A 25,138-nucleotide genomic window follows, 5' to 3' on the forward strand; every position below is an offset into this window, starting at 1 on the left:
GCAAATTGTTTTAATGTTTGGTCCCTGACCACCTCAACATGCCTTTTCTCAAAGGACACACGCTAACTGTCTCGTGACAGCATGGATGGGGAAGAGAAACCGCAGCCCAGGTGCAGCCCCACGTGCTAAAGGTCCGGCGATCACACCCAGCTGTCTGCCCTCCCTCATAAAGCGCTTGACCAGAGCTGTGGGGCCTCAGCTGGGCCTGTCTCGCAGGGAGCTGGAGCTGGGAGCCCTTGAGGAAGGCCGGCCCTGGACGAGGCCCCAGGTCTGCAGTGGCAGGAGCACCAGCGCCCTTGGGCCAGAGGTCACCCCAACACCCCCAAGTTGCAGGGTGGTTTACTATGCACATCCTACACACAGAGCAGCTGGGCGACCATGAAGTTCTTGTGCGGTGGAGATGGAGTCAGAATCGAACATTCTCTGAAGTGACACGGCAGCCTTTTCTCCCTCTTGGCTGTGCTCTGATGAGGGCCACGGGGAGCCCAGGTGTGGAGGAAGCATCACTGGTCCATCTCACCGCCAAGACCCTGCAAAGAATGATATGCTTATCGTTGATATGCTTATGGATAAACGTACACGCACCACGTGCTGCCCACAGGTAAGTCTGGTCCATTTGGGGTGCGTGAGAGTCGGGCCTTTTGGGCAGCCCTTCACAACTGAACATACTCAGGTTAGTCCTCATGCAGGGGGTCTTAAAGCATGGCACCCAACCCCTCTTGCTATGTGAGGCAAGTTTGAGTAGCGTGGGGTTTTGTCCTAATACTCATTATCGTAACTAACCTGAGATGTCACTAATTAAAATGAGGCTAGATTTATTTTTTTAAAGATTTTGTTTATTTGAGAGAGAGAGCATGCACGTGCACAAGCAGGGGGAGAGGGAGAGGGAGAGCAGACCCCCGCCCCCCACCGCTGAGCAGAGAGCCCGATGCGGGGCTCAATCCCAGCACCCTGAGATCATGACCTGAGCTGAAGGCAGACGCTTAACCAACTGAGCCACCCAGGTGTCCCGAGGCTAGATTTTAAAGAGTGATGGTCTAGAAGTGGAGCAGAGAAGGAGCGGTGTGCGACCGCCTGGGTTGACCACGTGCCCAAGTAGCATCACCTTTGCATTAGGGCCTCCCCCAGACGGCCCAGTACTCCGGGTGCTCACCACTGGCACAAGAAAGAGGTGCAGGAGGCAAGGTGCTTGGACCTTGCTGCCTTCTGGAGTTCAGGAGGTGGCCTACCTGCTCATAATCCTCCACGTACTTGTATTTCTTCTCCCGGTAGTAGAATCTTTTCTTCATGCAGTAGAGGACTATGACATCACATAGCACTGTCGCCTGAGTGTGGCACAGGGTGAGAGAGAATGAGCCAGGGTGCTTTAGGCCCTGTTATTCTGTGCATGTCCCTTCCCACAAAGCCTGGAATCTTTCAAAGAAAGGCAAGGAAAGTCTCCACCTTGCTGGAGAAGGCAAGGCGCCAAGGGCTGTGGTCTTGGAGAAGGGGAGGTGAGGTGGGCTGGGGGCAAGGGCAACAAGCCTAGAGGGTCTATTCTAGAAACCAGTTTAGGGTCAAGGGGAAGAACCAAGGTGCCAGTGGAGGATCTCACCTTGCTGTGCTAAACTACTACGGAGGAGGGCCCCAGGCCCGGGGGTGAAGGAGCAATCTAAGTCACTCACCACCCCTAAGAGCGCCAACCCGGAGCCGATGTTGATCATGGTGGGGATGATGTCAAATTTCCCAGCCTACAAATGACAGGAGAAAAAGAAAAAGCTGCAGTAGAGGGCATGAGCAGATAAAAGGTGGGGAGAGGGCCCCTCGTCTCTGGCCAACCCAGAAGCCTGGGTCTGAACCAGAGCCCTGAGAGGAGTGGGCGGCCAGGCTACCTTTCCAAACACTATGATGTCGAAGCGGATGCCATAGGCCTTGATGAGCGTGCGGCGCTCAGCACCAGTCAGGTCACTGAAGTACTTGGCAAACCTAGGGAAGGAGGACAGGTGAGCGGCAGAAGGCACAGGGCAGGGACAGACAGATGCCAGATCCACTCTCCGGGTCCTGAGGATTACAGCAGAACTTCCTGAGGCCCTCTAAAGCAAGCACTGCATGCTGGATGGACGGCACCTGAGCGTTTCAAGACCTCTTCCGGCCATCGTGGGTCACACAGCATGAGGGCTGGGCTGTGGGCAGGAGGGTGCCAGGGCCCGCGGGGCACCAGAAGAACTGTTGCCTCCTATGGCTGAGCCGGAACCTCTCACTCTGGATATGCTTGGTATCACAGCTGAGTCACCTGCCTGCCTCAAAGAGATCCTGGCCACTAAAAGAATGTGGCCAGCCAGCAGAAAACCCCAGCACTGCTTTGTGGGAGGGGCATGGAGCCGGCCATGAAACTCCACAAAACTCACAGAATCAGCATTGGACATTTTTTTAAAGAATCACTAACCCACTGACAGATAAATTAATACATAAAATGTGGTGGGAATACACAATGGAACTACTTGGCCGTGATGAGAGATAAAGTAATGATAAATGCTACCAACATGGATGAACCTCAAAAAAACCACGATACTGAGTGAAAGAAGCCAGTCACAGAAGACCACACAGTGTGTGATTCCATTTATATGCAAGTCCAGAGAGACAGGAAGTAGACGGTTGTTGGCGGGGACTGAGGTAGATGGGAGGACAGAGGTGATGGCTGAAGGGTATGGGGTTTCTCACTGAGGTGATGAAAATGTTCTAAAATTGTGATAGTCCTACAACTTCATGACTAAACATGATCCAATCTGCTCGTGTTATATAGACATTGGTTCATAGAAGCCTGAACTCTTGGTCCATGAGCGGTCTGGCCCACAACCCCCATGTCCTGGTCAGGCCTGGGGAATTCGGGTGGGGCCTGATGCTAGCGGACGTCAGGGGGATGGGTGTCCTTCCGGTGAGGGCTCCCATCAGCTTCTCTCTGTCCCGAGGTTCTGAGCCAAGCTTGAAATTTTCCACAGTGGTTTCTAGAACTGTGTAACAGTAAAGATCGAGCAACACAAATCTAATTTCTCTCCTAGGAAAAAAATTCAAATATCTGCCCTGGTATCACTGTGCCAGATGGTTTAAAATGATAGCCGACTGCAATTTCGGACGGTTCTATGATCCCACGTGTCTTTGATTGTTACACGTCACCACTAGAGGGAGACAAGTGCAACACAAAAGCACCTCAGACTTCCTTGCACGGCCCCAGTAGGGCTGCTTTGTTTAAGAGTGGCAAAATGCCTAAAGAGACCACAGAGCACCCACGAAAATGTACCTGGCTAAGGTTTAGCTGCCTCAAGGAAGTGGCAAACCTGACCCTGGCCCCTTGGTCCTTCCCAGATGACCAGCTCTCCTGGGTTGAACATGTCACCCAAGATTTGTAGTCACCTGGAGCCTGTGAATGCGAAATGGAAGTAGGGAAACAGGGTCTTTGCAGACAGAATGAGTTAAGATGAGCTCGTACTGGATTAGTGTGGGCGCTGATTCTGTATGACTGGTGTCCTATAAGGAGGGGACACACAGAGATGTGTCCAAAGGGAAGAAGGCCATGTGACAAGGGTGGCAGAGACGGGAGCGATGGGTCTGTAAGCCAAGGAACGCCGAGCATCACCGGGAGCCACCAGAACCTGGAAGAGGCAAAGAAGGTGGCTGGCCTTGCTGACACCTTGATTTTAGGCCTCTGGCCTCCAGATCTGTGAGAGAGTAACTTCCTGTTGCTTAAAGCCACCCACTTTGTGATAATTAGTTATGGCAGCCCCAGGACACTAATATATGGTACTTTTAGCAGGGAAATACAGTGAAAGCCTTTCCTGAGGCTTAAACCTGTATCCCCTGTACCCTGGAGATTCCAGGGGCAGACCTGGTCTTTGAGAAACTAATTCCTGGGTCAGGACCCAGAAGTCTTTGGACTAGAGGATCACAAGCTCACCCACTCCTCAAAATCAGTGGGCAGAGGTCCTAGTTGAGGCTGGCCCCAGGGAGCTCAAGCAGCCAGCCTTTCTTGGCTGCGCTGCAAATTGTCTCAACACGATTTCTGAAAGTAAGAAGGGGCACAGGAGGCTCTCAAGGGCCAAGATACCACAGGTACAAAGATCTGCTTGAACACTCTCCCTGGCACATAGCCTTCCCACCCGCCCTTGGGGGGCTGAGTGAGTGCTGGTCTTTGCTGGGCAGGGATGCCCCCACTGGGGAGCGATACAGCCACCGCTGCCCCCACCCCCACACAAGAGAACCGGGGACCAAGCTCATACCTACCTGAAATTGTAGCCGGGGGACACATTGTGGTCCACATCCCGGGTGTCCAGGCGGCGGAAGGAGTACCTGGGCAGGCAGAGGGAGGAGCTTCTGTCCAGGTTGCAGTCCCAGTTGATCTGGATGCCCATGATGCCTCCCTGTGGGTTGTGATCAGAGACAGAGCAAGCTTTCCTTGGGGCCCCTTCTAGAATGTGGTGTTGAAGACTGTGTCAGAGAAGCCAGGGGCCCGTGCCTACCTCGATGGCCATGTCCTGGAAGCTGTGCCCTGCGCTCTCCACTATTTTGCCAAGACGGAATATGGGGCAGAAGGGATCTGTTACAGCGTCATAAATGCACGATTTGAGGTAGGCAGTGGTGATGTTGGGAAGAATATTCCTCCTAAAATCAGGAGGAGGCAGAAATGAAGTGAGGAAAACCTCAAAGAAGAGCCAGAAGTCGCTCTAGAACACTGGGGAACTCACATGGCTGGCCACCACTTACTTGCTGAAATTAAATTTGGGGTACCAGATGTTGTTCTTAACCAAAAGAGTGAAGTTTTCCGCAGCCTTTAAAAAAGCAGGTCTGAAAAAAATGGTAATGTATTGTTAATAAAAGTACACGTACACCTATATTCACATCTTTAGGTAATATTTTTAAAAAGCACGTGCACATGTGTCTTACAATGTCATTTTGTCAAGAAAAAATGTGAAACATCTTGAGCATTTTCTACTCTCCCCTGCATAAACACGAGGTCAGCAGAGGAAACCAAGCCTTTCCATTTCTTCCTCTGGTGCCTCTTGCCGAAGCTGTGGGAATTTAAGAGCTGGAGGAATAGCTAAGGAGGGGTGAGGCCTAGTGGCTTCCCCGGAAATTATTCAGCCTGAAGCTGTGGGGTTTCAGAGCTCGCCTCCCTCAGGCGTTCTCAGGGGAATGCTCAACAGATCTGGTTTTACAAGTCAAAGCAAAGGTAAATTCACCCACAGGGTGGATCCTGACCTATCTCCAAAGTACATAAAAATCACGTGTCTGTTGGCGCACAGCCTCCAGTCTGAGGTGCCACGTCAGCTCTGGGCTGATAGTCCAAGTCGAATCTGTCTCCCATGGGACCCCACTTTTTTTTGGGTTTCTACAGGAGAATCCAGTGCTGTAGACAGACCCCTCCGTGTGTGTGTGTGGGGGGGCTCCCCTGATCCAGGTGGAATCTTTCGAGTTTATAAACAGTATGAACAGCCTTCTCAACCGAGACAGAAGCAAGGCCACACAGCAAAGAGAGACGAACCTGTCACTGCTGATGACAAGAAAGGCCTTGACCAAGGCACTTTTCCCAGGGCTTCAGATCCCCTCATCCCTGTATCCGGAGGGATGCATTATATTAGGAGTTTTCGAACTACTGTCATTCCCTATACTATAACTTTCCCCCCACATCTGTCTACCTCATATGCACACCTTTTTTTAAAAAAGATTTTATTTTTTTTTCTAAATTTTATTTATTTGAGAGAGAGAGAGAGCACAAGCAGGGGGAGCAGCAGAGGGAGAGGGAGAAGCAGGCTCCCCGATGAACAGGAAGCCCAATGCAGGGCTCCATCCCAGGACCTTGGGACCACGACCCGAGCCGAAGGCAGGTGCCCAACCGACTGAGCCACCCAGTGGCCCCTAAAAAAGATTTTATTTTTAAGTAATCTCTACTACCCAATGTGGGGCTCAAACTCATAACTCTGAGATCAAGAGTTGCACACTCTACCCCCTGAGCCAGCCAGGTGACCCTCATATGCAATACTTTCAAGATTGACTCACCGTTTTAAAAAAAGGTGAAATTCACATAACGTAAAATTAACCATTTTAAAGTGTATAATTCAATGCCATTAAGCACATTCAGGATGTGCGACCATCTCCACCATCTGGTTCTAGAATATTTCCATCATCCCCAAAGGAAACTTTGTGTCCATTTAACAGTAGCTATTTATTCTCCCTTTCCCCCAGCCTTTGGGAACCACGCATCTACTTTTGTTTCTCCAGATTTGTCTATTCTGGACCTTTCAGATTAATGGAATCATACAGTATGTGGCCTTTTGTGTCTCTCCTCTTTCACTTAGCACCCTGTTTTCCAGGTCCATCCATGTGGTAGTGTGTAACACTTCATTCTTTATTTATGCCTGAGTCACATTCCCTTGCATGGATGCACTGAAATCTGTTTTTCTCTGTTGATGGACATTTGGGTTGTTTCCCCTTTTAGGATCAATTCATTTTTCAAACTGACATTCTTTTTGAAATGAAACTTTCCATCATGACCATAAGAGATATCATTGGCCCCCAGTCAAAGGTCACTGTTCAAATAAATATAATTAAATCAAAACAATATTACTAAACATTGTAGTTAATATTACTGTTTGCCCAAGGTGCTGAATCTGGGGATTATTCTTTGTGAGAAATGGAAATCAGCATGTGACAAAAGACACCCCAAACCAGGATTTCCTCCTTGGTATAAATAAGCTTAGAAGCTGAATATGAACGGACATGGGAATGTCTTTCCATGTGACTCATGTTATTTTATGTATCGCTGTACACTTAAAAATCACCTTCCACTTGGGGCGCCTGGGTGGCACAGTTGGTTAAGCATCCAACTCTTGATTTCAGCTCAGGTCATGATCTCAGGGTTGTGAGATGGAGCCCAAAGCAGAGTCTGCTTAGGACACTCTTTCCCTCTCCCTCTGCCCCTTCCCCCTGTGCTCTCTCTCTCTAAAATAAACCAATAAATCTTAAAAAAAAATCACTTTCCACTGGATTAAATCTATAACCGTGCTGACCAATGAAAATATACTGAGACATAAATACAAACCACCTTGTAATTCCAAGTTCCTAGTAGTCACATTAAAAAATAAAAAGAAGGGGCTCCTGGGTGGCTCAGTCAGTTAAGTGTCTGTCTTCAGCTGAGGTCATGATCCCAAGGTCCTGGGATCCAGCCCCGAGTTGGGGTCCCTGCTCAGTGTGGCCCCTCCCCCTTCCTCCTGCTCTCGCTCTCCCTCAAATAAAATTAAAAAAAAAAAAAGCGAAAAGAAACAAGTGAAATTAACTTTTGCATAATAACCCAATATATCTGAAATATTACTTCAAGGTAAATATGATATATATATTATATAATATATATATATTTATATTATATAATATATATATTATTATATTATATAATATATATATAATATTATATATATATTATATAATATATATATCTATCTATCTCCATCCCCATAATGTCTTTGGACTCTGGGGTGCATTTTACACAGAGCATTTTATTTGGATCCAGACACATTTTGAGTGCTCAATAGCCACCCATGGCCAGTGGCACTGATGTTAGGGAGCATAGCTCTGTAAGACCCTTTCCACCTCAAAAATGTTAGATTCCTTTTCTTTTAGTGTTTCCTTCCCTAGCTTGAGCGGCTGCCCTCAGCAATCTTGAAACCAGAGGTTCTCATCCATTTCTTCTGTTGCAGCACACCTGAGATGGGGTTCATGTGGCTCCCTGCGCCCCTGGCCTCATCCAGGTCTCAGTCTGAATTCTGGGTAAGGAACGCTGGAGTTGCAAGCAATTCTGAGAGCATTACTTCTAACCCCACCCAGTCAAGCAGAGCAAATTACTATTGGGAAGAATGTTATTCTCAGGCAACCCTGAACCCGCTCTACTTTATATAACACACTTCAGTGGACGTTAATTATTTTCTGGCCCAACCTCTGTTCCCTTTTCTGGTAACAGAACCCCCAATTTCCTTTGGAAGCCATACCTCCCTACTCTCCGGCTGTGTTCTTTGGGCGGGACTGACTCCACCCTAGCTCCAGAAGTGGGCAGGGGACCCAGGCCTGAGCTGATAAGCAAAATCCATGCCCCAGCTACAGTGATGGGCTGAGGGATGTGGCTGAAGATGTGATGATGGACAGATCTAGAACCTCTATGGACAACTGGGCGGGAAGACTTGGGGGAAATGTAAGCTGAGAGCTGCCTCCTGGCCCTAAACCATGGGTCCTGAAAACGAAGCCATTATGGGCAGAAGCAGAGTCAAAATGTGGAGACTCTGAAGCTGTCCTTTGAGCACCAGGCCTAGTTGTGCTAGGCTCTTCATAGTTAGTTGAACAATAAACAGTCCCTGCTATGTGTGTGTCCTGGGCAAGGCACTGAGAACTGCTTCCTGGAGTTACCTGCAACTGACAGAGTCCAGACATAGAAATAAACCATCTGTACTCCTATCACAAGTGACAAATGCTGTGGCCCACCTTGCCCCTGATGATTGCCTGTGGTCCCCGCCCTGGGGTAGCCTCACTCCACACAGACACCAAGAACACAACACACCAGGCTTAACTCCCCTGTCATCTTTCCTCAGGCTGTACTCACTCGGGCACATGTGTGTCATCCTCCACTGGGCACCAGGCTGCCACCTCGCACGTCTTCACAGTCCCATTGAATAGCACGCATCTTCCTGTTGCAATTCCTGCGGGGGCAAGGGGGACCCAGGTCTGCAGGGGTCTCTTATTTTCTACTTTTGCAAGGTGGGGAGTGGAAGAAACATCACAGCGTCCTGTGCAATCAATCCTGACCTATTCCAATACTGGGATTTATACAGTTTCCAGAAATGAGAGGAAATTAGTTTCCTGAGTCCAAGAGCAGGGTTAGGGCGATGCCAAGCCACAACAGAGGGCAAGATCTGGGATGGCTTCTGGGGCACAGGTGACAGGTGAATGTCAAGAAGATCCCAGGACCCTACTCTGAACAGCAGGCTCACTCAGGGTCACGTGAAAGAATTGGGGAATGTGGGGGATTTCTCTGTCCTGAAGATTTCTCTATGAGAGACGTCCCACAGGGGAGGCAATCTGGTCAGGGGCTGCCCTCCCCCAGGCTCAGTGTCTACTGTGGGGTCACAGCCACACGCTCATACCGTTGCTGTGGGTGCCTGAAGAGCCAGCAACACAGTTGGCATCTGATTTACACACAGTAGTCTTATCTGGAAGCTGGAAAAAGAAGAAAGAGCGAAAACGAATTCCATGTGATCAGTCAGGGGCCTGAAGGCCGAGGCTCTTCCCCAAGAAGCTGCCTACCTCAGGACAGAAGCCCTGGGTCTGGTTCATGGTGATGATCATGTTGGTCATGACGAAGAGGGAGTTTTCCTCCTGCAGAGGGGAGACGGCATCGCCCTGTTACCGTCAGAGGAATCAAGCCAAGCTACGAAGAATGCCAGTCATTCATTTAATAGGACAATACCTTTCGCTTTTCCCACATGCCAGGCAGAAAACAATTTAAAAAATGATCTTTTGATCTCTTGTTCTCTGAGAGTGTATAACCTAACTGAAGACAGGATTCAAATAAATACTTGTACCATAGTTCCCCCTTATCTCCAGGGGATGCTTGAAACTGCAGATAGTACCCGACCCTATAGACACTATGTCTTTTCTGAGACGTACATACCTGTGACAAAGTTAAATTACAAATTAGACACAGTAGGAGATTAACAACAATAACTGATGCCAAAACAGAACAATTATAATAATATGCTATAATGGTTATGTGAATGTAGCCTCTCTCCCTCAAAATACCTTATCGTGCTGTGCTCCCCCTTCTTCATGTGATGATAAAATGCCTATGTGATGAGGTGAAGGGAGGCACGGGATGTGAGCACTGTGACGCAGCGTTGGGCTACCACTGACCTGAGGATAGGACAGGAGGAGGATCGGCTATTTCTGGACTGCAGTTGGCCACGGGTAACTGAAACTGTGGCTATGGGGCGGGGCGGGGCCTACTGTTTACATATGTTCATGGCAGCATTATTGATAGTGACCCAAAGGTGGAAACAACCCAAATGTCTATCGACACATGAATGGATAAACAGATTGTGTTTACCTATACCTGTGTGTGTACTTACGATGGAAGATGACCCAGCCATAAAGAGGAGTGGAGCCCTAACACACGTTGCAGCATGGATGAACCTCAAAAATATGATGCTAAGTCAAAGAAGCCAGACACAAAAGGCCACATGGTGCGTGATTCTGTGGTTATGAAGTTTCCATAGAGACAGAAAGTGGATGAGTGGTTGCCCTGGAGGTGGGGGTAAGCCAGAGGGTGGGATGAGGAGCGACTGCCTAATGGGTATGGGGTTTCCTCTTAGGGTAACGAAAATGTTCTGGAACTAGGAGGAGGTGATCGTTGCATAATATTGTGAATGTACTAAATGCCACGGAATTTTTCAATCTGGAAATAGTTAATATTATGACATATGAATTTCACCTCAGTGGAAAAAGAAACGTCTACCACCTGAGGCGTTTCCTTAATAAAGCTCGGCTTGTTGAGAGAAAAGAGCCAACGGGTGTGCAAAACATCCTGCGCCAACCAGCTTACCTCAGAGGTACACAAACACAAGGCCAACAAAGTCCCAAATTTGGCTGGTTTTCTTTCCTAACTGATATTAAATTAATAAAACATTCTAGAGAAGACCCGGTCAGGGTCAGTAACTGACGCTTCTCCCTTCGAGAAGGTTCTGTTTTCTTCTCCTAGGAAGGTGCCAGATGGTTGATTTAAAGTTTCTGGAGGGCAATTCACTGGAGATGAGACTAAAGAATTGGTTGCTAAGGACCTTCCAAGATCAGGAGTAAAAGACAAAGATGCCCCAAAATTCTAGCTGGACCTCCCCCTCACTGAGCACTGGCATTCTAAAATGAAATGCCAGAAGCTTTCTCTCAGCATTTCAGACTCCCAGGGAGAGTGGAGTCAGCACTGGGAGCCATCTGGGGGATCAGAGTAACTCAGGGATCAAAGTGTCTGTGGACATCTCCACCCCCCTGGTCTGACGAGGTGGTGGAAGATCTGGGAATAGCTGGCATCTTCCAGAGAAAGGCCTAGAACAAGCCATGTTGGGAGACAAGGAAATGACCCCAAAAGGAGGCCTGAGGATGTGGCACGATGCCTGAGTCTCTCCTGGCACCCCCGTCAGGGTCCTCGGTGCCCCTCTAGAGACATGCGGCTCACGTGGTGTTAGAGAAGGCTGCTCCTGCGGCTCCTGAGATAGGTGTGAACAATTCAATAGGGTTTACTTTTTGTTTCCTATTTCATCTCTATTTTAAGCTTAGGGAAACTTCAGTCTGGAGATGAGCCAAGTGGAAGTGGTGCAAACAGATGGTTGAGTTCCACTTGTGGAGAAGCAGGAGGCCATTGTGAAAGCTCATGAAGGGAACCCTGTGGAACTCATGAAGGCCCCAGGCCGGGGCTGAGCTGGAAGGCAGACCTGCTGCCTGGTCCTTTCCACTGATGGGCAGAAGCAGTGGGCCCACACTTTTCCTTGGTCCCAGGGAACAGGCTGAGTGTGATGGCTCCGGAGCTTGCCAGGACAAGGCCATGGCTTCACAGGAAGCGGTGGTCTCTCTGTTGACACAGGTGTGTGCCAGTAGGACCACTCACCTCCAGCAAACTACGAATCCCCTGTTCCATTTGATCTTCATTGCTCATTCACTCAGTCTTCCCTCTAGGCACCCTTCTCTTCCTTCTCTTGAGGAGGCAGAGGGAAAACAAACATACTTGAAGAAAGACAGAGTTTCTGAAGTCCTGGTTTTTCCCCAGCCAAGCTCTGTGCTGAGATTTAGCCACCCCAGCATAGAAGCCATTTGGAGGGATATGTGGACCACAGCCATTACCATGGCTAAAGAGAGTCGATATTTAACTTGGAGCTTTGTGGATTAACAGACTGGATACTGGGATGCTATATCACACACTTTCTTCCCTTCTCCTTTGTTCCTGATAAAATCCTATGCAGGTATGTCTGTTTCCTTCCGGTTTGGCTTTGGTCTCCAATTATGATCAACTTTTTATACTATCTGAAAAGATTCACCTTGTGGGTTTAGAACAATAAAGCACATACAAAATGTGGAAAGGCAATATTTCCACCTGAATTTTTCCCAGGATTGAAAATACTTGCTTTTCCACCTTTCGGGGCTTGAGACAGACTTGTTGGTGTTTAAGTCAGCCATGATTTAAAGCTGAAGGACCATGGCTGGTTGAATATTGTGTATTAGATCTTAAGGCAGAAAGAAATCTTTCTGCACTGCTTTCTTGGACTAAGAAAATTAGTCTGGGCCTCCGTGATGTTAGAACTCTGCCAATCGTTAATCAAGAATGCAAAGTCACTAAAGGGAAAAGAGCACATCAGAAGCTTTTGGTGTTAGACAGAAGCCATGGTGGGAGGCATACCTGAGCTGGAATCACATAATCTGCCACATCCCAGACCCGGAATCCAAGTGTAGAAGTGTTGGTTACAGTCACGCCTTTGGCTTTGGTGGTAACTGAGCTGACCACAGAATCAGTTTCCTGGTAGCCTTTTTCCCACACAAACACCCACCTACAAAATAAAACAGGCCCCTTAAATTGCCATTAGGATTCGGTGAATTCGTACTGATGCTTGGGAGGTTCTGACAGCCAAAGGCTGACAGTATAACATTCACTAATTACATGACTTTGCAAAACTGCTTGGGGGGGGGCTCCATTTCCACTTCTGCAAAATGGGTGTATAACCTAAACCACAGGGTGATTTGTGGGAGATAAATGAGATGACGCAGGTAAAGCGCTTAGCATAGTGATCAGCACAAAGAAAGTACTCAATGAATGCTGTCTTTATTAGATATTTGAGCACTTTCAACGCACTATGACCTGCAGAATTACCCAGAGATGATAAAAATTATAATAGTTACCATTTGAGTGTTTTCAGGTGCCAGGTACTGATCTAAGCTCTCTCTCTATATTAACGAATTTAATCCTGACCACTTTATAAGGTGGATATCATTATTATTCTCTAGTTTTATAGAGGTGGAAACTGAGACACAGGGAGGTTAAGTCACTTGCCCAAGGTCACACAGCTAGTGAATGACAAAGTCAGAATTTGAACTCAAGTCTTTTTTGCCTCTGAAGCCTCTTTTCTTGCCTTGTATGCTATACTCCCTCTAGAAAAGCGAATCTCTGTTCAAGGAACTTTTTATACTAGTTTCTTACTTTTTCTCCAAGAATTCAGGTCACATGTATGCTTCTCTTCTCTGGGAAGAATTGGGGGCATTACAACCAGTCTGAAAAATTAAAAATCTAAAGGCATTAGCGCATAGTGGTTAGAACACTGGAACACAAACTGAAGCCAGCGATCACGGTTCATTTCTCAGCTGCACCATTCATCAGGCATAACTTTGGCCAAGTTGCTTAACTTCTCTATACCTCAGTTTTTCCCATCAATAAGATGGGAATGATAATAGGATTTCACAGGATAGTGGCGAGGTTAAATGAGTTTTGCATATCAGATGTTTAGAACAATGTTTGTGTTGCCATCATAGGCTGAAATTGGCCATGATGGGAGTATTTACGCCATGGAAATGGGCCAATGCTACAAATCAGAACTCCTTCCTGCCAGAACTGTTATTAAACACCTACCAGTGACTATTGTCATTGTTACTATTTCTAGAAACAAGGAATGCTAGCATCCTTCTCCTCTCCTTATAAGCCCTAGCTGCTGAGACTTAAAAAAACAATCATTGGTTTTGGTTATTTATGGGTTTGTCTGGTCTGAGCAGTCCCCATATTCACTGTCTTTTCTAGAGACAGGCTCTTCCCCAAATAAGTCCTTTTCTTCAGGGGTTCTAGGAATTTAGCTGCAATATAAGCTTTCATTTAATTATATTCAGGCACACAGAAACTTAGGGAAGGAAGGTTACTATTATTTTACCATAGTGTACAGTGTGTTACTAAAGCAGAGACACATGGTTTTACAGGAATCACTATATGGTTAACTATTTCCTCATCATATGACAGATAACAGAATTAGGTAATTGAGAAATGCATGTTTGGTCTAAGATGAATTGGATCAGGAAGCTTTAGAGATTCTCATGATCAAGGTAGCAAACACTCCAGGAACGCTAGAAAGCTGTGCTGCCCAGCAGAAATGTAACACAAGCCACATATGTAATGTACTTTCTAGTAGTCATGTTAAAAAGTGAAAAGAAAAATAGGTAAAATTAATTTTAATGATAGATTTTATGTTACCCAGTATATCCGAAATATTTTAACATGTTATCAGTGTAAGAGGTATTAATGTGATATTTTACTTTTTTGGTTGTTTTGCACTAGGTTTGTGAAATCCAGTGTGTATGTTATGGTGATAGCACATCTTGATTTGGGGTAGGTACATTTCAAGAGCTCAATGGCCACAGGTGACTGGTGGCTACTATATCATACAGTGCAGCTAGAGACCCTTCCTGTAGTCTACAACTTTACAGATACCCTAAGTTAGAGTTAAACTAATCCTCCCCCTAGTATCAAAAGCCAAGAGGAAAAAGTTGAGAGCTCTTCATTCTAAATGCTTCTGGTCCAATCCAGCAATGTGAGTTTAGTTAACCAGCTAGTAGCAGGTCTCAAAATTTAAGGGTGCATCACAATCACTGGAGGGCAAGGAGTTGGTGGTGGTACTTAATGAGACTCACTAAATCCAAACCTGGGAGTGGGCCAGGTGGTTCTGATGTACAGCCCATATGTGGGAAGCTATTTCACTGAATCCTGTCAGAACTCACTGCTGATAGCTGTTAGAGGCCATACCTGCCTGATCATGTGAATTCCTGTGGACAGTGTTAACAGTCCAAGCCCCACCCTAGGATGGAGGATTTGTTACTTTTATACAATTCCTCGGGTGAGTCTGATGATCAGGGAGGTTTAGGAAACACTAGGACACTGGTTCTCAAACTGCTCCCCATCAGAATCACTTGGGGAGTCAGTCATACTCCATAGTAATTAGATCAGAAGGTCTGGGGCTGGGAGTCTGCAATCAGTATTTTTAAAAGATTCCCCAAGGTTCTACTATGCAGCTAGGGACCACAGCATTAGGCCTTTTAAGAAAAGGAATGCCAGAGCAGATAACATCTGTCAGCTCAGCAGCTGTAGACACCATTAACACCCCAGGTGGACCTTGAAAATGGGCCCAGTTAATTTCTACCTCCTCTCTTGAGTGTCACTCAATTGTAACAGGTGCACTCAATTAAAATTAAGCACTTGGTGAGGGGACAGAAGGTGGCAGGGCATATAGAAGTATAAGAGGGCAGCATGGGGAATGATGAAGCGAAGGAAGGTACCTATACAAAAAACCCTAACAACTCCACAAAACGAAGTAAACTTTAAATGCTTTTTAGAGTGTGACCTCTTCATCTTGGGTTGCCACATGATACTTAAAGGAAAGGACAGGAAGCCACTGGCCAAATGGCAAGTCCAAGCCTTGGTTTCTGTCAGCAGATCATCAGAATGGGAAGTGAAGTGCAAATTTTGAAACGTTAAGGGCAAAGCCCCCCCGCCTCCAGCCAAAGGACAGCACCGAGCAACTCAGGGAACAAGAAGCACGAAGGGTGAGGATGAAGGTCTAGCCAGGCTTTGCCCTGAAAAAACACAGTAACAAAGCAGTATCCTGCGAAGCCTGGCCCACCGCCCGGCCCTCCGGGGGCCAGGATCCCAGGAGGCGTATGTCACCCGCCTCGGGTCGCCGCTCCTGGGACCGCGCCTGCAGGCCGCCCGCGGGGCTCGCCCGGTGACCTGGCCAGGAGCAGCAGGTGCACGGCCGGGATCCAGAGAGGGAGTTCCCGGCCGTCGCGACACTCCGGACCCCCGAACCCCTCGGGGACAGCGCCCGCGGCCGCGCTCACCCGATGACGTAGGCCAGGATGAGCAGCTGCACGGCCCGGTTCATGAGCCCCACTTTACGGCTGCGGATGAGCACGATGCGCGGCGTGTCGTACTCGAACAGGAAGGCGGCCAGCGCCGCGCAGCAGCCCGCCATGGCCCACTGCCGCCGCGCCACCCAGCTCCGCGCTCTGCGCCCGGCCGCCCGGCCCGCCGCGGTACGCGCCCGGGAGCCCCGCCCAGGCGGCCCGCGGCGCAGCTACTGGCGTGGGAGGGCCCGGAAGGAGGCGGTGCTGAGCCTCGGGGCGGGGGCCGGGCGAAGGCGGAGTTCCCCTAGGGTACGAGCGGCTCTGTCGGAGGAGTGGGACCCGTGGGGAGGGGGTGAGCTCTCCCTTGAGGACCGGTTACCCTGCCAGTAGGGCCGGGGAGAACGAGCGACCCCCGCAAAGTGGCATTGGCTCTACCAGGAAGGGGTGAGCTCCTCTCTAGGAACGAATGACCTTCTGAAGGGCCGGGGAGAACGAATGACCGTCTTAGTGGAGATAGAGCCGTCGTGGAGAGTAACCTCTCCCTTGGGAATGAGTTACCCTTCGGGGGGCTGAGGTGGGGGGGGCTACTGAGTTCCTCCCTTAGGTGGTCTGGGAGGTACGAGTGACCTGTGGGGGACGGGGGCAGATTAGGAGAAAGAGCAGCTCCTCGGGAGGTCCCAGCTTGTGCTTTCTCAACCTCTGGAGGAAGAACCTAAACGTCAGGTACCCTAGGAGCCCTTGGCTGGAGTGACACACCCTATACCGTGGTCCTCTTGGAATTGAAGCCAGGCCACACCCCTACTCCAATTCAGATGCTTTCCTAGTTACAGGACGAGGGAGGAAACATACTGAACCGGAGCGGGGGGTGTTCTGTGGCCATCCTTTTAACTGAGAAAGTTTTATCACAACTTCAGGGAGAATTGGAAAATAAAGAGAAGTGGAGGAAACACCCACAGTTCCACTCCTCGAATGTAATTTTCCACGTTTGTTCATTCCCTTTCAGGTATGTTTTCAAAGATATGTTTTATATTAAGTTTCATTAATGCATTCAACAAGTATTAATAAGCACCATCAATATGCCAGGCACTGTTCAGTGAACAGAACAAGCCCAGAGAGCCTGCCTTCATGGAGTATAAATTCTCACAGGTAGATGTGTATAAAATTTTAGTTTGTAAATCACAGGCAATGATGATTCCCCCCCCCCCCCCCGNCCCCCCCCCGGTTCATACTACTCGTGTTTTCTATGTTATTGCAGACTTGTCATAATGATCATTTTTAATAAATGGACTGTTTCTTCCAGAGGGTATGCCATGATTTTCCTAAGCGTTCTCATCTGATTGCTTCTGGTTTGTGGATCCTATGCATAATCTTTGATAAAATATTTTAGTTCATTTCCTGGATGTGAGGTTCCTAAGCCACACCACATTGTTTTTCCAGATAAAAAAAGTGAATAATAAGAAAATTTGAAGGGAATAGACAGCATCTATCTCTAGAGATGGAATTGTTGAGTTAGAAGGAAGAATAGAACTGCCACCTGCTTCTGTCCAAAATGGTCCTAGGAAAAGGTGATTAAGTTTAAGTGGGATTTTATTCATTCATTTGACAGAGTGCCTGTTGTGTGCTTGGCAGTATTCTTGATGCTAGAGATATGAGGGTGAACAGGCAGATGAAGTCTCTGCCAAAATTGAGCTTGGTGCAGTTGGGAGGGCTTAAATTCTGTGTGGAAAAGGAATATATAGCTGCTAAATTCTCATTGGAAGGGGATGTAAAAATGCTTCCTTCAGAGCCAAACTCAGTTCCAGCTCTTGTTAATATTTATCCTACAGTAATGAGATGGTCCCAGCCTTACAAATCTTGAATTTAAATGATTTGCGTGTGTTTTGGGGGCACTTGGCTGACTCATTCGGTAAGCATGTGACTCTGGATCTTGGGGTTGTCAGTTCAAGCCCCATGTTGAGTGTAGAGATTACTTAAAAATAAGATCTTTAAAAAAATGGGTTGCTTGTGTTTTGGAACAAGGTGGGTGTTTGTATGTATAAGTTTACATATAATGTATAAGTTTACCTAAGTTACTAGATGATATTATATCCTTAGGACCAATGAGAGAAGCCGATTTTGAAAAATGGTTAGGAAAAGAAAGTTATTTCATTTTGTATTCTTGCCCTTACTTTATCTGTTTTTAAAAACAGCTTTCTTAAGGTATAATTGACATATAAAAAAAACTGCACATATTTAAAGTGTACAATTTTATAAGTTTGTCATATACATATATACACACATGCCCGTGGAACCATCACCACAGTCAAGATGTGAATATATCCAGGTACTAGCCAGAATAATCTTAGTTTGTGTAAAGTGAAAGTAAATGCTGATTACAGCTAGGACTTTTCATATACCTACATCTTTTTTTTTTAAGTTAAACAATTGTTTATAAAGATTAAAAGACCATCTTAATTAGTAAAGTAAAACAGGTTCTTTGTAACAAATTCAAACAATACAGAACTGGATGAAGCAAAAAGTGGAAGTCCCAGACTTTCCCTACAGAATTAGCTTCCCTACTTTAAGTCCCATTAAGAAAGAAAAATTGCTGCCAATTATTTTTTGTTATTTCTGATTTTTGTTATACTTACTGAAAGATTTCCTTTAGGGGCATCTGGGTGGTTCAGGCGATTAAGCGTCTGCTTTCAGCTCAAGTCGTGATCTTGGGGTCCTGGGATGGAGCCCCACTCTGGGGGGGCTTCTCCCTCTCCCTCTGCCATTCTCCCTGCTCATGCTCATGTGTTCTCTCTCAAATAAATAAATAAAATCTTTATTTTATTATTTTTTATCTTACAAAGCTGCTGTATGGATTTTTTTCATTATGTTCAATTAGTCAACATATAATACATCATTAGTTTTTGATGTAGTGTTCAGTAATTCGTTAGTTGCATATAGCACCCAGTGCCCATTACCACATGTGCCCTCTTTAATACCTATCACCCTGTTACCCCATATACCTCCATCTTAATCACATTCAGTTGCATATTTGTCATATGCTTGACTGAGTGTGGTCAGTTACTGAACAACCATGGGAATGTAGTTTTTAAAAAAAGATTTTCAGTAAAGGTGCTGAGATAATTCAATGAGGAAAGAATAGTCTTTTCAATAAATGGGGTTGAAACAACTGGATATCCACATGCATATGATGAAGTTGGACCCCTGCGTCTTACCGTATATAAAAATTAACTCAAAATGGATCAAACACCCAAGTGTAAGAGCAAAACTGTAAGACTCAGATGAAAACATAAGTGTAAATCTTTGTGACTTTGGATTAGGCAGTGGTTTTATAGACATGATATCGAAAGCACGGGTGGGTGACAAAATGAAAAATAGATAAAATTTAAAACTTCTGTGCTTCAGAGGATACCATCAAGAAAATGAAAAGGGGGGGCGCCTGGGTGGCACAGCGGTTAAGCATCTGCCTTCGGCTCAGGGAGTGATCCCGGCGTTATGGAATCGAGCCCCACATCAGGCTCCTCCGCTATGAGCCTGCTTCTTCCTCTCCCACTCCCCCTGCTTGTGTTCCCTCTCTCGCTGGCTGTCTCTATCTCTGTCGAATAAATAAATAAAATCTTAAAAAAAAAATGAAAAGGCTATCCACAGTATGTGAAAAATACTTAAAAATCATGTATCTGGTAAGGGTTTAGTATCTTAAATATCCTAAGTAAGAGATTGACAAATAGTCAATAAGAACATAAAAAGATGTTCAGTATCACTCTCTAGGGCGATGTGCACCAAGATCACAGTGAGATACCATTTCATCTGCTAGCGTGGCTATGATTAAAACAAAGGACAATCAAAAAGATGGCAAGACTGTGGAGAAATTGGAAGACTCTTACACTGCTGGGAAAGTAAAATGGTGCAGCCCCTTCGGAAAACAGTTTGGCATTCCTCGAAATGTTAAACAATCCCCGTGTGACCTAGCAATTCCATTCCTGGGTGTACCATACGCCCAAGAGAATTGAAAAGATGTGTTCATGCAAAAACTTGTGTGTGAATGTTCACAACATCGTTCATAATAGCCAACACATGGAGATCACCTAAATGTCTATCAGCTGTTGAATGGAAAAACAAATGTGGTATGTCCAGACAATGGAATATTACTCAGCCATAAAACGGCAGGAAACACGGATACATACTGCAGTGTGCGCAAATCTTGAGAACATGATGCTAAGCAAAAGAAGCCGGGTACAAAAGGCCACATATTATATGATTCTGTTTATATGAAATGTCCAGAATAGGAAAACGCATAGAGACAGAAAGTCAGTTGTTGCCTAGGGCTGGGGGATTGACTAGTAATGAGTAAGAGGTTTCTGTCTGGGGTGAGGAAATGTTCTGGAAACTACATAATGGTGATAGTTGCAGAATCCTTGTGACTATCCTAAATCTCACCGACCCGTACATTTCAAAAGGGTGGCTTTTATGGTGTGTGAATTGTATCAAATTAAAAAAGAAAAAGAAAAACGGAGCAGATAATCAAGGCCTCGGAAAAAAACAATATGTGTACACAATAATGGGGCCAAACCTCATGTTCTTTCTTCAGAGGGAAGCACCTCAGACACTTACACAGAAATGAGCTTTTCTTTCTTTCTTCCTCTTTTTCTCTTTTTCCTTCTTTCTTTCTTTCTTTCTCTCTTTCTTTCTTTCTTTTTCTTTCCCTTCCTTCCTTCCTTCCTTCCTTCCTTCCTTCCTTCCTTCCTTCCTTCCTTCCTTCCTTCCTTCTTTTTGAGATTCATTCATTTATTTTAGAGTGAGTGGACACAAGTGGGAGGGGCAGAAGGAGAGGGAGAGAGAATCTCAAGCAGACTCCGTGCTGGGCGTGGAGCTGACACAGGGCTTGATCTCATGACCCTGAGATCACATCCATAGCTGAAACCAAGAGTAGGGTGCTTAACCAACTGTACAACCCAGGTGCCCGCACAGAGCTTATTGTTAATTTAGATTAAGTTCTAACATCTGGATCATCTGGTTCCTTCATTGTACACTAAGCCAGTTTATCACAACACTCTTCCTCGAAAAACTGCTCTCCCTCACAGAGGTGGCCCCAGCAGCCATGTTTATACTATGTGACCTTATCAATTGGGCTACGCAAGGAACCTAACCCAAAAGGGCCAATCAGATTCTCTCCTCTGGTACTGTGGCACTGGGAGAGAAGCAGCCCTTTGTTCTCTGCAAATGACTAGAACTGAGTTGATCTTACCCTCTGGCTGTGGCAGTCATGTCCATGGAGAAGCCCAGCAGGGGAGTCTTCAGAAGCAAAAGAATGAAACAGGTGGGCAAAGGGACACGGAGGTGAGAGTGACTAAGAAAATGGCCTCTTTGGTTTCTGCCGAATTTCTGTTTCCTGCTTCTGCCTCCTTGGTTCGCTTTTGTCCCCACAGCCTAATAATAAATGTTCATTATCCCCCACCCACTCCCCCCTTAAGCTAGTAGGCTTTGAAACTTGGAACTGAAAAGACTGGCCTTGGTGCTAGGTTCCAAGAGGTAAAAATGTTCCGTCACTGGTAATGTGGGCATTAAATGTTTGTGTGAATGCAGCGAATTAAAGGTGGGAGGCACTGCCTGAAGCCACCAACAGGAAGAGCACTAATGAATTAATTGCCCATAAAAACAAGTCCCTGTGAAAGGCAGAGTCAAGAACTCCAAAAAGCTCACCAGCCTGGGACCATTTATTTGAGAGGCTTTCAGTGGCTGACCTCGGTGCACCTGAGGGCACTGTTTGGTTATTACACAGTGAGAATGGTGTTTGTTACAATGGTCGTGAGCCACAAAAGGCTCATCAGATGAAGCTGTGTTCTTTGTTCAGGAATATCTTTAATGGGAAAAAATGTTTAAATGAAATGTTCAGGCATTTAAAGATGTAAGATTCACTAATCTGGCACATAGACATTGTGAAATACATCATTGTATAACATAATGACAGATACATTTAGTCCAAATGTATAATTATATATACCTCCAGAAACAGCATATCCCCTAAATAAAGAACAAGTTGGTAGCAAAAGTGAGGAATAAATCATTTTGTAATTTTTCTGTTTCTTTCCCCGTGGAGTCCTTGAGACCGAAGCTGTTATAGAATATAGAAGAAAAACAACCTGACTCTTCTCTAATAGGCCATGTGCTGATCACAGATCATCCTCCATGCTAGATCAGTGGATCTCAATCCTATACGACCCAGTGTCCCTTTAGCAAGAAATCCTAAAATCTCATTAAGAGCCTTGAAAGAAATTAATATGCACTGTAATCTATCCACACTCAAATATGTATATACACATGAATGTTTGTGTATATATTTGGTTTGCATTTTCATAATTAATGATACTGAGTTTTTCATGTGCTTATTGGCCAATCTGTACTTCTTTGGAGAAATGTCTGTTCAGGTCCTTTACCCATTTTTTAATTGAGTGATTTGCCTCTTTAAATTTTAAGAGTTCTTTATATATTCTAGATATAATCCCTTATCAGTTTTATGCTCTGCAAATGTCTTCTCGCATTTAGTGTGGGGGTGGATGACAGTATTGAAATGGAGAAAATGGGAATTATGATATTCTTGCAGATGAACTGGATCTATTTTTGTAACTGTTTTGAAATCCCAGCGCATTTGATGTTTGGTCTCAGACGTAAAAAAGACCAAGGAGACCACACCCTTTGGAGGACAACAGAGAGTAGGGGATGGATAAGGGAAAGAGCTGTGAGCTCAAAGGTTTCAGGGCAGTTGTGAGATTGACCTGTAGGCACTGGGTCTGCTGTCACTGAAAACAAGGTATTCAGGAATGGATCCTGTGTGCCAGACACTGGGATGTGATTATTTACTGGTTGCGCATCCTTAGAGCTAGTAACCTTTTGGCAGTGTTTTTTTTCTTTTTTTTATATGTCAAATGGGGATCAATGTTATTGTGTCAAGTATGATATTGTCTTTATGATGGTAATAGCAACAGCCAAGACACTGTTAAATGCTTTCTAGACTTCATTTCATTCAGTCTCCCACAAAGCATGAGGTAGGCACTGAGGAGTACAACAGACTTTGAGAGCCCATACCAGCAGTAGAGTCAGAATTTGAGTCCATGTTTGTCTGATTTCAGAATCTTTGCTCTTAACTATTTCATTATGTGGCCTTTAAATGCTGTGAAGTCATTTTGTTTGCTCTAAATCATTGTGTAATGTTATATGGGATTGTTTTAATGGTTCTGTTGCCTGCTGTCCCAACAGTAAGGGATAATAAGGATTGTGGGGGTCAACTTGAAACGGGAGTAATCTTGCTTGTAGAGATGATAGTTATTGGAACCCCATATGTTTTGTCCTGTTCCCTGACATTAGCATACAATGTAACCAAATAGATTTTTAAAAAATAATTTTAGTTATTTGAGAGAGAGAACAAGAGAGAGAGAGAGAGAGCACGAGCAGGGGGGAGGGGGAGAGGGAGAGGGAGAAGTAGATTCCCAGCTGAACAGGGAGCCCGAAGTGGGACTTCATCCCAGGATCCTGGGATCATGACTTGAACTGAAGGTAGATGCTCAGCCGACTGATCCACCCAGGTGCCCCACCAAGTATCTTTTCAAATTTATTCACGAATTATTAGATTCTAAGTATTTGGAAGGATTATGCAACAGACTCAGGAAAATAAGACCCAAAGATACGGTCCCATTAGTGTCAAATCTGGTAACTTTCTAAGATGGTGTCTTAATGACTGTGGGAGGGAAAATAATGCCCCCGACTCCAGGTGACTGTCCTAAACCCGGAAACTTGTGACTGTGTTACCTTATATGGCAAAAGGGACTTTGCCGATGTAATTAAGTTAAGGATTTTGAGATGAGGAGATTTTCCTGGATTATCCAGGTGAGCTTATTCACAGGGGTCCTTAAAAAAATGGATAGGACTTGTGGAAGCATTCATTAGAAAAGGTTTGTGACAACAGTAGCACAGGTCAGAGTGACGATGTTACTAGCTGGAGGCATGGAATGAGGCAAGAAATTCCATGAGGCAAGGAATAAGGCTGGAAAAGACAACAGGTGAATTCCTTCTAGAGCCTCCAGAAGGAATGCAGCCCTGCCAATGCCTTGATTTTAACCCACAAGACCCGTTTTGGATTTCTGACCTCCAGAATTATAAAATAATATATCTGTGTTGTTTTAAGCCATTAACGTTGTGGCAGTTTGTTACAACATCAATAGGAAACTAATACAGTTACTAACTCCATAGAAATATGAACATAAGATTCTTAATTCAGATTAAGCTACAAAAAATTTTATTTACTATTAATGACTTTAGTCAGTAATCTTGGGACAGTTTGATTTCTTTCTTTCTGGGAAGATTTTGGTGTATGTTTTTCTGTGTACATTCAAATACGTGGCAGGGGACCAGGGCCTGAGGGAGAAGTACAAAGCTAACTCAATTTGATAAATGATTATCCCCCCACAAAATAAGTTTTATAAGCACAGAAAAAAAAATCTCTCACCCAAACAAAATGAGAGCTTTAAAAAAATTCAAGACCATTTGTGTGAATTTGGATTTTTTTTCCTCTTAAAAAATAAGTGGAAAAATAAAGATGTTTAACGGAGTAGAGACGTTTGCCTCATTTAATGATTTTGTGGTAACTAGGTGGGAATCCTACTCAGTGGTAGAAAAAGATACTGTGGTAGGTGATGTAAACAGACAAAGGCTGCAAAGCACATAGGTTTAACTTGAAAAGTTTACAGTGATTTGAACTCCTCTCAGGATGTGTATGGTACAGCTTAAAGCCAGAGAGGTAAATCCTTAGATGATAGCCATCCCGGTTTGCCTGGGACTGAGATGGAATTTTCAGTGCTAAAAGTGGGGGAGTTCCCTGGCAAACAGGATGATTTGGTGACCCTCGGAAGGACTGAGTCAGCTAGCTTCAGGAAGGCTCATGATAGCGTGGATTCTGAGCCAGGCCCCCACCGGCCACTGACACCGCTTACTGCACCCCCGCCCCCGGTCTACCCCAAGCTTCACTCTTAAGAGACTTGTACTGGTTAAACTTGAATTAAATCTGTTAAAAAACAGAATGGGCTACTGCAAGAAGCGGGGATGCTTTCCAAGAAATGTAGCCTCTAAGCCTGACTTTTCCTGATTTTACATCAAGCAACTTCAAGCTTATCTGGAAGTCTGAATAAAAATGAAAGAAAAGAAAACAATAGCAACAACAAAA

At 45.5% G+C, this 25,138-nt stretch overlaps 1 protein-coding gene across 4 annotated transcripts; it reads right to left on the reverse strand.

Annotated features, from left to right (window-relative positions):
- Positions 1-16,149, reverse strand: P2RX4 (purinergic receptor P2X 4). 4 transcript variants are annotated; one of them, XM_034672434.1, is made up of 12 exons: positions 15,925-16,144; positions 12,455-12,602; positions 9,319-9,390; positions 9,159-9,231; positions 8,618-8,714; positions 4,738-4,818; positions 4,494-4,635; positions 4,258-4,394; positions 1,872-1,965; positions 1,665-1,730; positions 1,230-1,325; positions 1-530 (listed from the first exon to the last, which is right to left on the reverse strand). In XM_034672434.1, the coding sequence occupies exons 1-12, from the start codon at positions 16,056-16,058 to the stop codon at positions 504-506; spliced, it is 1,167 nt and encodes a 388-aa protein (XP_034528325.1). In that variant the 5' UTR covers positions 16,059-16,144; the 3' UTR covers positions 1-503. The 4 variants fall into 4 exon arrangements, with proteins under 4 accessions (XP_034528325.1, XP_034528326.1, XP_034528324.1 ...); XM_034672432.1 differs by lacking the exons at positions 1-530; positions 1,230-1,325; positions 1,665-1,730; positions 1,872-1,965 and adding an exon at positions 2,332-3,629 and having other exon boundaries at positions 15,925-16,148; XM_034672435.1 differs by lacking the exons at positions 1-530; positions 1,230-1,325; positions 1,665-1,730; positions 1,872-1,965; positions 12,455-12,602 and adding an exon at positions 2,062-3,629 and having other exon boundaries at positions 15,925-16,061.
- Between the last annotated feature and the right edge of the window lie 8,989 nt (positions 16,150-25,138).

Source organism: Ailuropoda melanoleuca, chromosome 12, assembly GCF_002007445.2.
Source record: "Ailuropoda melanoleuca isolate Jingjing chromosome 12, ASM200744v2, whole genome shotgun sequence".
Classification (NCBI taxonomy): domain Eukaryota; kingdom Metazoa; phylum Chordata; class Mammalia; order Carnivora; family Ursidae; genus Ailuropoda; species Ailuropoda melanoleuca.